The following is a 16,857-nucleotide window of genomic DNA, read 5'->3' on the forward strand; positions in this document are numbered from 1 at the left end:
TCAGCTACTATGGCGGTAGTTACGCCACTGCATGTACTTCAAGAGGAATACATAATGGGAGGAATATATTAAGACTGGCGTTTCCTATGCAAGATATCCCTAAATTATTAAAAGGCTCTGGCCCTAATTCAGTACATCACAACTGAAATCTTTACCAGTCAGGATATGGTGTAGATTTCAGTTATCTGGCATGAGTTACGTGAAATATGTTGGTCCACAGAGTCTGTGTCCTGCTTTACACACTTTGTAAAAAGTGTTGAGCGGTGTGCAGAACCAAAAAAGGTCTGCGCCACAATTATACCGACCTATACCAAAAATCTGTCGGAGATAGATTAATGAATTCACCCCATTGTCTATATGGTTAGGAACTTTACTAGGGTCTTAAATCATCAGTCAGATATCAGTTCTACGTACACTGGTACTCTGCAAAGCACAGTCAATGCAATAAGTTCTAGGGACTCTGACGTGATGACTTCCCCGTTTGGAATCATTCACTTTCTCATTTCTTTCCATCCAGACAGTCATGACAATTTTTCTCTGCCAACACTCATCTCACAGAGTTTGAAGCCTGGACATCTTTGGCACCATACTTTTCAAGCATACTCCCTTAGCATATGTCTTCAACAAAATGTCTACATGACTATAAGCAAAAAATCCTTTGTCACGATCAGTAGGACAACTCCTCATGGCATAGTTACTTCTAAAAGAGGACCTTTCACCATCTTCACCTATTCTAAATCTTCGCTCTGCTGATTCCAAAACTGTTGAAATTTTCTCTCTAGCCCCCACCATTCCTGAGCAACAAGCGCAGTTAATTTTGGTAGCTGATGGGCTATTTAAGCTCTGTAATGTTAGAAGGGCGGGATCAAGTAGGGGGCGTGAGTCAGAGCTCCAATCAGAAGCAGCCACTGACAGATCTCAGAATCACAGCCCTTGTCTGCTCCTGCCTGACACCGCCCTCCTGACAGTGCAGAGACTAAATAGTATATCAGGCACCAAAACTAACAGCACTGATTGCTCAGGTGTGGTGAGGGCTAGAAAAAAAATTTCAACTGTGCCAGAATCAGTGGAGTAGTGACTATTACCATACTTGATGTAAAGAGCTGGAGTTGTTGGATGTGATTATAGGTTCTCTTTAAGGCTGGAACCAAACACAAGAGTGAATTGAAAAATGAAGGAAAAGTATAAGAAAAAAAGGATACTTCTATTTTTTCATTCCAATTCCAATCCTCAAAACAAGAGTAATTTCAGCCTAGATCAGTAAGGGCAACATTGTAATGGAAATACATATTTTTTTTCTACAAAAGTGCAACTACTACATGTCTCATTAAATGTCTTGTTCTTCAATTGCCAGGGCCGCCCAATATTACAGAAGATAACTTTGTAAGTATCTAAAGTGTATTTTTGAAATATCATTGAATATATCTCCTATTAAAGCCATTAGGAGTCTTAAAGGGGTAATCCAGTCCACACATTACCCACTAAGCACAGCATCGGGGATAACCTGCTGATTGGTTGGGGTTTGACCACTGGACTCCCTATGGATCATGAGATCGTGGTTGTTGATGCACGCTCCTCTCCATTCACTACAGTGGGACCGCTGAAGATGGCTACGGTTGGAATACACCTTTAAGGAACTCCATGGTCCCTTATTAGTGACACTACACCAATAATACATTAGGGAATCTCATTACCATTAAAACGGCTGACGGTTTATTTATAAAAGAAGAGAAAAAACATTTCATATTTCTATACTTTGTGTCAGATGATCGATCATACATACATCATATACATCCTATTATACATACACTGTATACATTGTATCATACATGATCTTATTATACAAACAGTGTTTAAACCATCTTGAACCCAGCGTTACTCCTTATCTGCACTCATCATCATATATGCAACCAAATGTTGCTATTTTGTTGCATTTTATGCTGAAATTTATTATTCTAGTTCTTAAAAAGGGAAATATTTAGCTTTACGTCATTGTCCCCCACCCCTACCCCTTCCCAAATGCTTGAACTGTAGGAATGCTATAAGTGAATACTGGATTACAAGTGTCACCATTACCATTTGGAGATTAGGCTCTGGTGCACGTATGTTGCTAGGTAGTTTTTGCTATAGTTTTTGTCATAGGTGGATACTTTAAGGCTCATTGAATTACCTTAGATACGTCATGAATGCTGATATGTAGAAGCCCGAGGTCTTATCCTATATATATCAGCGCTGTAATAGTAGTACTATAATCCCCAGTGTCTCCTATAATTAGTGTATAGGTCCCGGTCTAGTAAACACAGTCACAGATAATTTCCATTAGATCCTACATCTCCCTAGATACTCCATTGTAGAGCTTAGCATATAACAACAATATAACAAATCCCTTAGTGTTGCGGGGTCATGGCCTATAACACATCTTAAAGGGAATTTGTCGGCAGTGTCGCCCGTAGGTCGGAGCCCTGGAGAGATATTTATGCATACCTTATTAGTAGCAACAAATGACGTTTTAATCCACGTGATGGATTGGGTAGAAGTACATAAGGGACGTCCACATGGTGACACACAACTGACCACAGAGAGGACTATTAGATTATACCTGCTCTTATTTGTAGTCGCGCCTGTCAGTGTTTGCCATATTCTATAACCGGTCCTGACAGCGACTATTATGGTTTGCATTTCGTCATATATTGTGTTTGTTCTCTTTGCACAGGAGGATTTCCTAGTAACAGATGACTTGCTTGTCGATTACTTCAATGAATTCTTAAGTCTACCAGTAAGTATACATTGTTAAATATCCCTTTATTGCTCAATCTCTTGCTATTCTTCTTGTAATAGAATAAGTCACTAATAGAATACACTTATTGATATTGTTCCCTTAAGCTTTGGGATTGTTTCATTAATATAATACAATGCTGTAGAGATTCTGTGGTTATACTGAATAGCTTTCAGTAGGAAATATAAAAAAACAAAAAACTTGTGAGTCTTCAGTAGGTGATACCTTTTTTAATGGCTAACTCGGTGGAACATTCTTAAAATTCAATACCAAACAGAAAACAATCGGGTGCCCCTGGTCATCACATATAACCCACACCTGGAGACGCCGAGAGGAATCACACACAAATTACATCCACTACTGCAAAAAGACCACTGTCTAAAATCCATATTTCCAGACCCCCCTCTCCTGTGCTATAGACAGCCACCAAACCTCAGGAATATGGTTGTTAGCAGCTCACTGTCACCTCCAACTAACACAGGATCATTTCCATGCGGACAGAACAAGTGCAAAACCTGCCCTCACATAATGACCACTGACAGAATAGAGATACCAAACTCTAACAGGGAATATAAAATCCCAGGTACGTTCACCTGTAACACACCTAATGTAGTGTATTTAATAATGTGCACCAAATGTTCCACTGAAAATCTGTATGTTGGAGAGCTCAGAATGAGAATTAATTTACATCGCTATACAATTAAACAACAAAGAATGGACCTTCCTGTGCCAAAACATTTCTGCCAGGAAGATCATAATATCACCAATGACATGAAAATTTTGATTTTGAGAGGGAATTTTAAATCAAGCAAACAGAGACGGATTTATGAGTACAAGTGCATGACCCTATTTAACACTCTGGATAATGGAATGAATGTTTCACATGGGTTCATGTCATTCTATACAAATCACTGAACTAAGACAGCCATAAAGATAAAGAACCTGGGAACTGTGAATTGTTTAAATTTATATGTATATAGAAATAAGCCTCTTCCCCCTCCCTCCTAAAATCCTATCCCTATGTGTCCAGTTGTACATAAATATGCAGCCTTTAGAAAGTGTTTTTAGATATATCTGAAGAACAAGCTGAGAGCTTTGAAACGTCATATTCTGTCATCATTATGAGTTAGCCATTAAAAAAGGTATCACCTACAAGGACTTAGGTCCGCATGTTTCGTGCGGAAACCACATGGACCTCATTATAGTCTATTGGGTCCGTGTGGTGTCTTATGTAACCGCTTTTTAATGTGTATAGGTTTCCGTTCGGGGACTCCCTGAATGGAAACCCGAACGCCGATCTGAACCGGGCCTTAACTGACCACGTTCACATATTTGTTGCAAATTTGGGGTATAAAAACTAGTTCCATGCAAGTAAATTGGAGTTTTACAAAATCAAGATTGCAGATGGTGACAAAATCCATCCACAGATGCAGATTTTCTTGGCAGGTATGATGAGAACAAGGCTTGAATTGAGCAATGCATGAGCATGTATATTTTTGTCACTTTCTATGCAGGCATTTACTGAAGCGCTCCGGTTCAACAAAATCTATGGAGTTTTTGAGGTGATTAGTAATGTGCCCGATCAATTGGAACAGCAAATTAAAAAGATTTTACGTGACCATCAGTCGCCCAACCCCGTCTACAATGCAACCAGAAGTGTCACTGGGCTGGAACGCAAAAAATCTCCTGTTTTGGATATAAAAATTGACAACAATTATAGTGTTATGGTAGGTGAAGCGCGCTGTGTTACTTTTATATTTACAATTTCTTTCTTCTTTTTTTAATCAATAAAAGAAGCCATATTGGAGTATTTATATCTATTACCTTGTCTAGAATGGGTTCATCCCCTACGTTGAAATAGCATAGTGGTAATCACACAATGTAGTCACCTTTTGCAATAAAAACTGTGCGAGGCTAAGACCTCACGTACCGGGCCACAGCCAAAAAGCGCTGCAGAAATTAACACAGCGGAAATGCATCACGTTTTTTACCGCAGAGGTTTTCACATAAACCTTTCTGTCCCTATTATACCTATACAGAAAATGCTAGCGTTTCCGTAGATATATTTCACCACTTGAATTTCTGGAATTACAGCATTTCCGCTGCGGATATTTTTCTGCAATGTGTGAATAGGACTAGCCAGAATGCCATCCACTTTGCAGGGACTGTAAAATATTGTGACAATTATGTTAGGTGGGGCCATCCATCTTTGTAGCTACTGAGAAAGGCCGCGGTTTTAGCTGTGTTGTGGCCAAATTGGGTGCAGGGGCCACTGTTGGGGATAATACTGTGTGCAGGGGCCACTATAGGGTATAATGCTGTGTGCAGGGGCAACTATGGGACATAATACTGTGTGCAGGGGCCACTATAGGGTATAATGCTGTGTGAAGGGGCAACTATGGGGGATAATACTGTGTGCAGGGGCCACTAAGGGACATAATACTGTGTGCAGGGGCCACTATGGGGGATAATACTGTGTGCAGGAGCCACTATGGGGGATAATACTATGTGCAGGGGACACTATGGGGGATAGTGTGTGCAGGGGCCACTATGGGGGATAATACTGTGTGCAGGGGCCACTATGGGGGATAATACTGTGTGCAGGAGCCACTATGGGGGATAATACTGTGTGCAGGGGACACTATGGGGGATAGTGTGTGCAGGGGCCACTATGGGGGATAATACTGTGTGCAGGGGCCACTATTGGGGATAATACTGTGTGCAGGGGCCACTATGGGGGATAATACTGTGTTCAGGGGCCCCTATGGGGGATAGTACTGTGTGGAGGGACCACTATGGAGCATAATACTGTGTGCAGGGGCCACTATGGGGGATAATACTGTGTTCAGGGGCCACTATGGGGGATAATACTGTGTGGAGGGACCACTATGGAGGATAATACTGTGTGCAGGGGCCACTATGGGGGATAATACTGTTTGCAGGGCCCACTATGGGGTTAATAGAATAGAATGCATAGGAGGGGGTCGGTCGAGGTCTTCGGTGTCGGCCGGGGGGGGTGGGGTGTGTGTGCATGTCAAAAGTTCGCCACGGGGCCCCGCCATTCCTAGTTATGCCACTTGGTCACCAGCCATCCTTCTCAAATCCTCTCCCCCACACAAGTGTGTGTGCTGTATCAGCCAAGACTACTTGTGGTCTCAAAAAGGAGGGGACAGCAAACTATTGCCAGACTCCTATGGTGGAGACTTATTAAAACAGTTAGGTATGTTGAAATTCAATTCTTCCCTTCATTCCCTAGACAACTGCCTTTTGGGTGAGTCAGGAGGCCCCAGATGCCCTTTAGATGGTTGGCCGGTACCAGCATCTTAATCTGACTTTAAAAGCATTGTCCAGCTCATTTTTACTGATGACCTATTCTTTGGTGATAATATTCATTAATAAAAGATCAGTGTGTGTAACAGTCTGGACCCCGTCTGTTCATACAACGTCACCCTCATCCATTGTCGCAGCCTTTCCATGTCACTGCTCTGTGTCTGGGTAGCCTATTGAGTATACCATAGCTGTGACCTTAAAGGGCTATTCCCATGAACATAACTATATCTATATTTGTACAGAATTAAAAGTTAAACGTTTTTGTAAATATAAGTAATTAAAAATTTTGCAGAGTTTTAAATATTTTCTCTACCATCTTAGTAGTGAAATTCCTTTGTCTTGATCAGTTGCCAATGGATACGACTACAAATGCAGAAACTTTCTATGGTCTGGGACTTGTCAAATACCCAGCCATGATTTTCTTATTGTAGCTGGGTTATCTAGCAGGGACACCACATGTATGAGAAGATATCCCGGCCACAATAAAGAAATCATTGCTGATTTTCTGACCTTAGAAAGATCTTGTATTCATGGTCATATCCAATGGCAACCGATCAATACAACAGACTGTGACCACAAGATATTTAGAGAAAATCTTTAAAATTCTGCAAAATATTTAATCACTTATACTTGCAAAAATGTTTCATTTTTAATTATCTACAAATTTGAAAATGATTATGTTCATGGGAATACCCCTTTAAGGCCGGCTCACAGTTGGTGTCGGGGTGAAGAACAAATCCTTTTACATGACATAAGTAGAAGTTCAAGGGAAGGGCTCAACTATAAGGGGGCATTCACACGGAGTAACGCCGGGCGTGTATCACAGCCGTACATGCCGGCGTTACGGCACACTGCCGAACACTTCCCATTCACTTCAATGGGAGCGCTCGTAACAGCAGCGTTTACGAGCGCTCCCATTGAAGTGAATGGGAAGTGTTCGGCAGTCTGCCGTAACGCCGGCGTGTACGGCTGTGATACACGCCCGGCGTTACTCCGTGTGAATGCCCCCTAAGATGTTTTTGAATCGGGGTTTTAGGTTTTGCAAAATACCCCTTTAAGACTCATGCAAACTGTTTTAGTATCCAAAATATCTGAACTGTTTCACCTATAGAATTCTGGACCTATTATTTCATACAGATATTGTATTATTATTATTTCATGGAGAAGAAAACAAAGGATTATGATTAGAGATGAGCGAACACTGTTCGGATCAGCCGATCCGAACAGCACGCTCCCATAGAAATGAATGGAAGCACATGGCACGCAGACTTTGCCGGCGGCCGGCTGCTTAACCCCCCGTGTGCCGGCCACTTCCATTCATTTCTATGGGAGCGTGCTGTGAGCGTGCTGTTCGGAACGGCTGTTCCGAACAGTGTTCGCTCATCTCTAATTATGATGAATCATACCAGATCTTTAAGGGAGGCTGTCACCCACGTGAAGCATTACATAGGTCAGACTCACCTGAATGTAACACAATTTTTCCCCATGAAAATGTGTGCCTCTGTTGCTCCAAAATGCTACACCCACCACTCCTATAAGGGCTAGTTCACACGGGGGCAAGGAGGCGGATTTTGACAGCGGATTTCACCTCAAAATCCGCCTCCATACAATGGTGGTCTATGGAGACCACTAGCATTCTTTTTTCCGCTATCGGCATGTTGCTGACAGTGGAAAAAAGAAGCGAGCTGCCCTTTCTTCAGGCGGCAGCAACCTCCGGTGTCAGCCCATTCATTCATTGTCTCCCCGCGTCACTCCCGATGCCAAAATCTGCCCCACCGGCCCCCGTGTGAACTAGCCGTAATACATCCGCTTTTCCCCCTCCCTTCTCTGTCTGACAACGCCAGGCAGGATTTCAGCTTAGCCCTGGCCCTGTCCATCTAAGAAGGTAGGGGTAAGGAGGAGATTCTTGGGATGCGTGGTGTGTTGCAGTTTGGAGCAATTGAGTCGCCCTCTTTGCTCCAGCCTGCTTAATTTCATATTCTGAGAAAAATTTATATCTTGGAGAGACATAAATTTTCATGGGGAAAAAGCTTTACATTCAGGTGAGTCTGGCCTGTCTAAGTGTGGTGCTGGTTTATATACTTCATCCAGGTGACAGACTCGCTTTAAATGATAATCTATATCCATTATATCCATCACAAGGCCCCGTGTAGGCCAAGGTGGGTTCATTTTTTTTTTTCAGCAGAATGCACTCAGAGGACACTTGGATGAGACTGATCACATAAAATTCTCCAAACAAAATCTACAACTGGATAAAAATTGATGATTTCAATTATTTTTTTTTTAAGTGTTTGAATCGGGAACAAGGAGTTGAATGGATAAAGAAGGAAAGACTCCCAGCGTTTCTGAAAAGTGACTGTTACTTTGAATACAGGTACAGTAAACTGAGAAAACGGAGAAAATAAAGTAACTATAATCATGTAATACACACACAGGACCACAATGCATCTGCAGTTCAGCCTAGAAGCTGCAAATGGGTAAACTTTATAACATACTTCATGGTTAGATACCAAATGTATCCCGGGTTACCAAAAACATCCCATTGTCTAACCGCTATAAAATGTAAGCGGGGCCGAGGGAGTAATAAAACAGGGGCAGAGAAAGGTTTAACGCTATCAGGGGTAATGGAAAGCTCTCCGTTATATGGAAACTTACTTAAAAAGTTGGTACTTTTACATTGAAAATTCAGGTTTTGGTCTCAGAAATTTATTTATCGCCTTTTCAGCCCTGAATAAGTCATCTGATACGCTAATCTCCTCCCCAGTGTAACATTGTACAGGCCATCTCCACTCAGAATTCCATTAGATTTAGGTAAAACTGAAATAAAATAAGATGTTATTCCTATGAATTGTTTGTTTGTCCTACCATTTTTATTCCCAGGGTCATAATGTAAGACCACGTTCACACAAGCATATAAAATATTTGCATCAGCAAGAAAAACACAACGTTTCCCATGGAGGAGCAGTCCATAGCAATTTGACAAATTTCATGTCAAATTTCGTGCTGATGGAAAAGGTTTATTTTCTGCCTCCCATTCATTTTAATTAATCCATCTGAAGAGCGGGCAGTATGCTTACTTTTCCAGCAACAGAAAAAAATCAACTACTGAATTTAATTTCAACGGGAGATTTCAGGGGGAATTTGAGGAGGGTTCTGCATCAAAATTCAGCACCCTTAGGATAAGTACCATATATACAGAGTTTATTGAAGGCAGAATCCGCCTCAAATTCTGCCTTGAAATCAGCCTACCAACTTTACCATTTCAGCAAATTTTTTTCCTCCAGCGGATTATTCTCCTGGAAGAATAAAGGTGTCATGACCTATCTTCCGGTGGATTCTGCCTTGTAAACCCCATTGAAATTAATGGGAGGAAGAAAAAGAAAGCTAGCTAGAAGAAAAAAATCTGTCTGACTCCCATTGAAGAGAAGGGAATGATTGGAAGGTGTTTTTTTTTAATGCAGATTCCGACCTACAAATCTGCCTTTAAAAATTCTATGTCAACTTATAGGTCTGTGTGCTGTCTGTTGCACGCACAAACCAAAAGTTCACCTCTTTGCCTTAGCTTCTGACTTGCTCAGTGGTTAGCGTTGTTATCTTGTAGGGTCCTGAGATGGAATCCCACCAAAGACAACTGCATAGACTTTCTGTGTCTTTTTTTTTCTTGAGCCCCCACCATTCCTGAGCAATCATTTTTGTTAGTTCGAGCACTCAGTATGCAATTTATGCTGTCTAGTGTCAGGTCGGCATACCATGGCTATGTGCTAAAGCCCAGGATGGCCCACCTGACAGTAGACAGTCTGACTTACATATTGGGTGCTGAATCTAATTGCATTGATTGCTTGGTAATGATGGGTGCTCCGATTGTGCCACAGTCAGTGGAGCTGCAAAGAGTTGGAGTTGGTGCAGGTGGTGAAAGTTCCCCTTTATGTGCACTCCTGGAATTATTCTGACATGTTTTTCCTTTGGTAATTACAGACTTGCGAAGTTGCTGTCCCAGGTGAAAGCAAATAATATGGGAGTGAGTTTAGAGATTGATCCGCACTATCAGCCCTGGACACTGAAAAATGTAGTTGCCGCGTCCCCTTCCCCTGAGACTGAGAATGAAGAACTTATGAAGAGGTTCTTTGTTACACTTGGTCAGGTAAATCCTTTAAATTAAGGTTGCTTATGTTTACAGAGAGACTTTAGTGCAACAGGCTACCCTTAAAGAGGTTATTCAGTTAAAAAAATGGGCCAAATAACAGAATACATAAATACAACACACTTCCTAATATATATCTTGTTTATATTTAGCATCATTTATCTGATTTATTTTTAGGTCATTTACCTCAGCTGTGACATTTCCTTTGCCTGCTCACTACCCCTCCCTGTGAGCAGCTCAGCCAGCAAACAAAATATTACAGTAGCATGTGACCTTAGATGTGGTAGTGATTTATTACCTGTGATTTCATTGCAGGGGAGAGTGTAGAAGGGAGGGGGCTACAGAGAGTGAGAGCAGGCAGAGGAACCATGGGAAATGTAGTTTATCCACAAAGTCACTGCATGTAAATAACAGTGATATGAGGAGCAGCGAGTAAAATAAACCCAAGCAAGGGGTGCAAAAGGGAGCAGAGAGGATTTAGCACTGCTCTGGATGTATTTGTCGATTTTTGGAAGCTGGATAACCCCTTTAACTACTAAGCAAATGATTCTAAGGACACCCCTGAAAATCAATCAATTATGGTTTTCTGCTTAATTTTCCTGACATTATTTATCACACTGATATGGAGGATTAATGTCTATTGATGTATACTTATAGGAGAGTGTCCTCCTGTGGGGTTTTCTCCCAACTTTTTATTGTCTCCTACAATTTTTTCACACCTTCTCCACCTTCCCTTTTCCTGCACTTTCTTCCCTAGGAATCCTTTCATTACTTAGTTGTGATGTGGAGGTCAGCCGACGCTATTATGATAGGTGGGAATCCCAAATATGGAATCCCAAATTTGGAATCACCATCTATGAGATAGTAATAGATGCATTCTGTGGGGTAACCTGGAAATGTTCAGTTTTCCTGCAGCGCCACCATAGGGGAAATTAAGCATCATTGAAATCAATGGGCTGAATGGGTTTTCTGGACTAAACGTAATGGGCTGCATAATGGATAAACCCTGGACATATTTAGTGTTGGACTGGACCTAGGGTCAATCAGTAAAATTCATTCTGGGGCCGACTATATAGTTACCTAATGCTCATTCACAAATTCTTAAAATTTCAGCACCATAATTGTTTATTTTCCAGTAGTAACTTGCTTTATATCCTTTGACTCTTGTCTTGAACTAGCACCCTCTATGGGCTCGTTCACATCTGCGCCCGGTCTCCGTTCTGCAGGTTTTCATTTCCTACACAAAACAGAGGCAGGAAACAGAAACCTGCAGGACTCTTTCACACCCATTCATTTGAATGGGTTTGAAAGATGTCTGGCGGTGAGCGTTTTATGCTCTCCGCCGCAAAACCGTTTTTTTAAAATCGGACACAGAGTCGGACATGCAGTACTCTGTGTCCGGTTTTAAAAAACCGGTTTCGCGGCGGAGAGCATAAAACGCTCACCGCCACTCATGGCCGGACCCGCTCTGACAGCTTTCCGTCTTCTGCCGGCAGAAGACGGAAAGCTGAGAATGGAGACCTGAACGCTACTGTGAACCTAGCATTAGCTCTATAAACCAGAGATATGAGCTGATTGGTTAATGGGGGCCTTGCAGTGTTATCGAGAAGATGGGGCCCATGGAGGAAGGTCACTGGTTGGCTTCACTCTACACCTAGATGTCACCTCAGCTACTCAAAGTGTCTAGAGTATACAAATAATATACCCACTATGTTATACTCAGACATAGTATAACCGTTTTTTTCAACTACTTCTCAATGGTTCTTCTGTGATAAGATACCATGCTGTAACAGTTTAAAGAATTGCAGTAGTTTGGGATAACTCTGTGGATTTATATCTACCAACATTGAAACAATCAAAATCCAGTCAATATTTGTTATGATTTTTATTTTTCATAAACCCACATTATCTAGATAAGGTTTATATTTTAGTTAACCACTTCAGTACCGGGCCAATTTGTGGTCCAGGACCAGACACATTTTAGGTTTATTATGTATGTGCGGTTTTGAGGTCTGTAAAATTTTTCTCGTATGTCTTAGTCAACTAATTTTTGCGTCTTTTTTTCGGGGACACATAGGGCTTTATTTTTAGGGTGCATTCACACTGAGTAAACGCTAGCTTATTCTGAACGTAAAACACGTTCAGAATAAGCGGCGTCTAAAGCAGCTCCATTCATTTCTATGGGAGCGGGGATACGAGCGCTCCCCATAGAAATGAATGGGCTGCTTCTTTCACTCCGTGCAGTCCCATTGAAGTGAATGGGGAGTGCCGGCGTATACGGCAAGCTCTGCTCATGCCGGAGCGTACACGCCGGCACTCCCCATTCACTTCAATGGGACTGCACGGAGTGAAAGAAGCAGCCCATTCATTTCTATGGGGAGCGCTCGTATCCCCGCTCCCATAGAAATGAATGGAGCTGCTTTAGACGCCGCTTATTCTGAACGTGTTTTACGTTCAGAATAAGCTAGCGTTTACTCAGTGTGAATGCACCCTTATGTTGTTTTTATTTTCAAATGTGTTTTAATTTTTTTTATATCCAGGAAAATATAAACAAAATAGGAGGGAAATTGTGTCTGGTTTTCAATTTATTATTATTTTTTTTTTATTTAATAACACAAAGTGTCACTGAAAAACTTTATAATATAGTTTTTCCTCTCCGTTACGGTAATTTTTATTTTGTATGGTGTCGTCGGGGGTGCGGCTATAACCTTTAATAACGGCGTTTTATTAGCGTATTATTTATTTATTTTTTATTATTATTTTATTTACATTTTTTTTAAACTTTTTTATTATAGATTTTTTTTTTCCCCAGATTGTGTCCCCATAAGGTGATAAGAGACCTTTGGGGACATCTGATCACTTTTTTTTTGTACTTGAGGCTGATTTCTCCTATAACTGGGGCTGTTACATTTAACCTCAGTTACAGGAGAAATACAGCCTCCTGCACACTGTATACACAGTATGCAGAGCTGATCTGGGTCCTGTAGGACCCAGCAGCTCTGGCAGGACACTGCTCCCGGGAGATCACGTGTCTGCCGGGTCAGAGGACAGCTGATTTATGGCAGCGTCCATAGCCGTGTATACAGTCATTGAGCGCTGTATACACAGCGATCGAGATAGCAGAGGAGGTAATAAACCTTCCCTGCTATCTCTCTGGGAGCTCCGGCTGAAGTTACAGCCAGCTCCTATTGAAAGCAGCTGCACGATCTCCGTGCAGCTGCTGTGTTCTGACTTGGACGTACAGGTACGTCCTGTCAGAACTAGGCAACTACTTCCTGGACCTATATAGTCTATGGGCGGTCCGGAAGTGGTTAAAAGAGGACCTTTGACCACCTCCAACAAGTTCAGCTCTTTACATCAGTTAATAGACACTACTCCACTGATTCTGGTACAGTTGAAATTTTTTCTCTAACCCCCACCATTCCTGAGCAATCAATGCTGTTTGTTTTGGTGCCAAATATACTATATAGTCTCAGGAGGGTGGTGTCAGGCAGGAGCAGTCAATGGCTGTGATTCTGAGCTCTGACACTGGCTGCCTCTGATTGGAGCTCTGAGTCACACCCCCTGCCTGACACCGCCCTACTGACATTAAAGAGCTTAAATAGCCCATCAGGCACCAAAACTAACTGCACTTGTTGTTCCAGAATGGTGGGGGCTAGAGAAAAAATTCCAACTGAGCTAGAATCAGTGGAGCGGCGCCTATTACCAGATGCTAAGAACTGGAATTGATGGATTTGGTGAAAAGTTATCTTTAAGATACGCTGTCTTTTTGGCTTTTGTTGTATTTTATTGATTATTTCCTTTTTATTCTTTACCTCCTCTTATTTGCTGACTTCCTGGATCATTGGTGAGCCAAAATGTTGACTTAATCATTTGTTATCTCCTAGCAGGAGAGAAATCTTGTCACTTGTTTCATAGCTCTTCCTGTGTTTTTTACAGGCTTCTTTTACACAGACAAAAGAATGGTTTACAATAGCGAAGCAAAGTACAAATCTCAATAGCACAGATTCAGTGTCAGGAACCATCTCCTGGGGCGATGAAGGTAACCGGCGTAGATAACTTTTGCCACCTAGTTATAACCATTTTTTGTAATATCTAAGAACCACAGGTCTTAAAAAATACAAAATAATAAAATATAAAATTTAAAAAATATATAAAAAAATAAATTAAGCAATTAAAAATAAAAAATTTGCAACTAATTTTGACGACAAAAATCTATTGTTTTGTGCCCACAGAGCAATTATTATTATCATTAAAATGATTATTATCATTATTATTATTATATGAGTTTTAGAGCTGCAGTTAGTGGTTAATGTCACGTTTTCTTTTACAAAGTCCTTCAGAGCACTACAAGTCACCGAAAACCAAGTCTACCCAACACCAATAAGAATTTATCTGCTAAATCTCAAAGGGACGGTAAGATCGTGCAGGATACGTGGGAGACGGATGAATATTCTGTATCTATCGCACCTTCCCCCACTCCAAGTCCAATAAGACTTTATTTAGAACCAGAAGACACTGCTCCTCACAACACCCCAAACACTCAAGTTCCAGTCTTTCCAACAATGGAGGAATTTGCATTTTATTACGTCGATCAAGTTATGAAATCTGCAGTTTCCAAGTTGAATGGTAACTATGTGAAGAAAAGTGTAGATGGGGTGGATATTTTTGACTTGTCTCAGGTGACGATCCAAAGAGTACCAAGTACAGGGGCCCCTTCCACCTCCTCTGAAGTGTCGATTGAGGAAGAGCTGGATATCTCCGAATCAGACAGCGATGAACAGGACAACCTGGATAGTTCTCATCGTAAGCAGGAATATTCCCAGATTCAGAGCCGGAAAGAGTTTGAAAGGTTTAAATCCTTTATTAGGGGAACTTCAGGAGAAAAACTTGTTTTACTGTGGATGGACATTGAGAGGCTGAAATCTATGAATGATGGGAAAATAAAACAGAGGTAAGTACTTTATCTAAAAATGCAATTAACCCATCATGTGACAAATTTAGTCCCTGTGACTTGTTAGGTCCTGGGCAGTGGGATGTCGGTCCAGTGTGGTATGACAGGTGGTATGCTCAGGTTGTACTGCTGATATTAGGTGGGGGCTCCCTCTGCCAGGAATTTGCACTAAGGCCCTATTCACATCAGTGTTCTGGTTTCCATTCAGGAAAGCTGCTTTGAGACCCCCGAATGGAAACCTATACACATTAAAAAGCGGTTACCTGGGAAACCCGCGGACCCCATAGACTATATTAGGGTCTGTGTGGTTTCCACTTGGTTTCTGCACAAAACATGCAGAGAGAAAAGTTCTACAAACAGCACTTTTCTCTCCACATGTTTCGTTGAGGAAACCGAGTGGAAACCACACGGACCCCATTATAGACTATGGGGTCCACAGGTTTCTTGAAGGTAACCGCTTTTTAATGCGTAAAGATTTCCATTTGGGGGGTCCCTAAGCGGACTCCCCAAACAGAAACCTGAACGCAGATGCGAGCTGGGCCTACTGCGTTCACACAGAGTTTTTGGGTCAGGAATTTGGTCAGGAAACTGACTCAAATTCCTCCTCCAATAAACACACAGGTTTTTTGGACCGGAACCTGAGGAGGAGGCCGCCTCAGGTTCCCATCCAAGGTACAGGTAGCGGCGACTGAATGCCGGTGCACTGCATCGGCATTCAATTGCGCGCTCCGCTCCGGATTAGGCCCAATGAATGGGCCTAGTCCAGAGGAGGGAGTGTCTTCAGGCCAAATCGTGAGGCGAAACGACCTGAAGAATAAGCATCTCACTTCTTTTTCTGGGAGTTGGAACAAACTGGCTCACGGAGAAAAACACCTGAGCGGCTCCCATTGATTTCAATGGGAGCCGTCTTTTTGTTCAGGATTTTGAGGTGAATACGGCCTCAAAATCCTGACCAAAAAAACCCCGTGTGAACTTTCCCTTTTAGTGATTGCATTTGTCAGGGTGTCGAATTCTTGACAGAGGGAACTTCATCCCTTTTTAATCACTTAGATGCTGTGGTTAGTATTGCCTATGACATTTAAAGGTAATATACATAAAATATTAAAAGGAGTATGTACAGATTTGAAGCACCTTAAGGCTGAGGCTCTACGTTTTAGAAACCTAATGTTTTTTGTTGCAGATTTTGCTGCGTTTTTTAAGCCAAAATCAGGAGTGGCTACAAAAGAAATGTCTAAGTGCATCCTTTATATTTTCCATTCCTTTTCAAGCCAGTCCTGACTTTGTCTTAAAAAACCGCACCAAATCTGCAACTTGGGGCCTCAGCCTAAGGCTGAGTTCACATGGAGTTTTTTGGTCAGGAAAAACTGCTTAGTAAAATTCGTGTGGCGTTTTTTGGTACGTTTTTTTGAATGTGGCCATGCATTATCTTCTTAAAGACGCCTTGTGATTTTTTAGGTGGTTTTTGTCAATTCCGCATCCAAAAACTACGAGAGGGATTTTCTGCCTTCCATTGACTTGCATTGATTTTTTTCAGGCGAAGCTCACCTGAAGAATGGACATGACGATTCTTTTTTCCGCTAGCAGAAAATACCGCTAGCGGAAAACAATTACAAGCGGATTACATAGGACTGTATGGTCAGGCGTATTTTTGACTAG

General features: G+C 41.7%; 1 protein-coding gene across 1 annotated transcript in view; it reads left to right on the plus strand.

Moving 5' to 3' along the window:
- The window catches only part of RGS22 (regulator of G protein signaling 22), a 69,889-nt gene that overhangs the window by 1,631 nt on the left and 51,401 nt on the right, over window positions 1–16,857 (plus strand). The window contains exons 2-8 of the mRNA XM_075271954.1: window positions 1,355–1,383; window positions 2,714–2,776; window positions 4,291–4,503; window positions 8,395–8,480; window positions 10,082–10,247; window positions 14,187–14,298; window positions 14,583–15,201. Of these exons, the coding sequence (XP_075128055.1) occupies window positions 1,355–1,383; window positions 2,714–2,776; window positions 4,291–4,503; window positions 8,395–8,480; window positions 10,082–10,247; window positions 14,187–14,298; window positions 14,583–15,201 (1,288 nt within the window). The remainder of the gene's footprint in view (window positions 1–1,354; window positions 1,384–2,713; window positions 2,777–4,290; window positions 4,504–8,394; window positions 8,481–10,081; window positions 10,248–14,186; window positions 14,299–14,582; window positions 15,202–16,857) is intronic.

The sequence above is a fragment of the Leptodactylus fuscus genome, chromosome 4, assembly GCF_031893055.1.
Source record: "Leptodactylus fuscus isolate aLepFus1 chromosome 4, aLepFus1.hap2, whole genome shotgun sequence".
Taxonomy (NCBI): Eukaryota; Metazoa; Chordata; class Amphibia; order Anura; family Leptodactylidae; genus Leptodactylus; species Leptodactylus fuscus.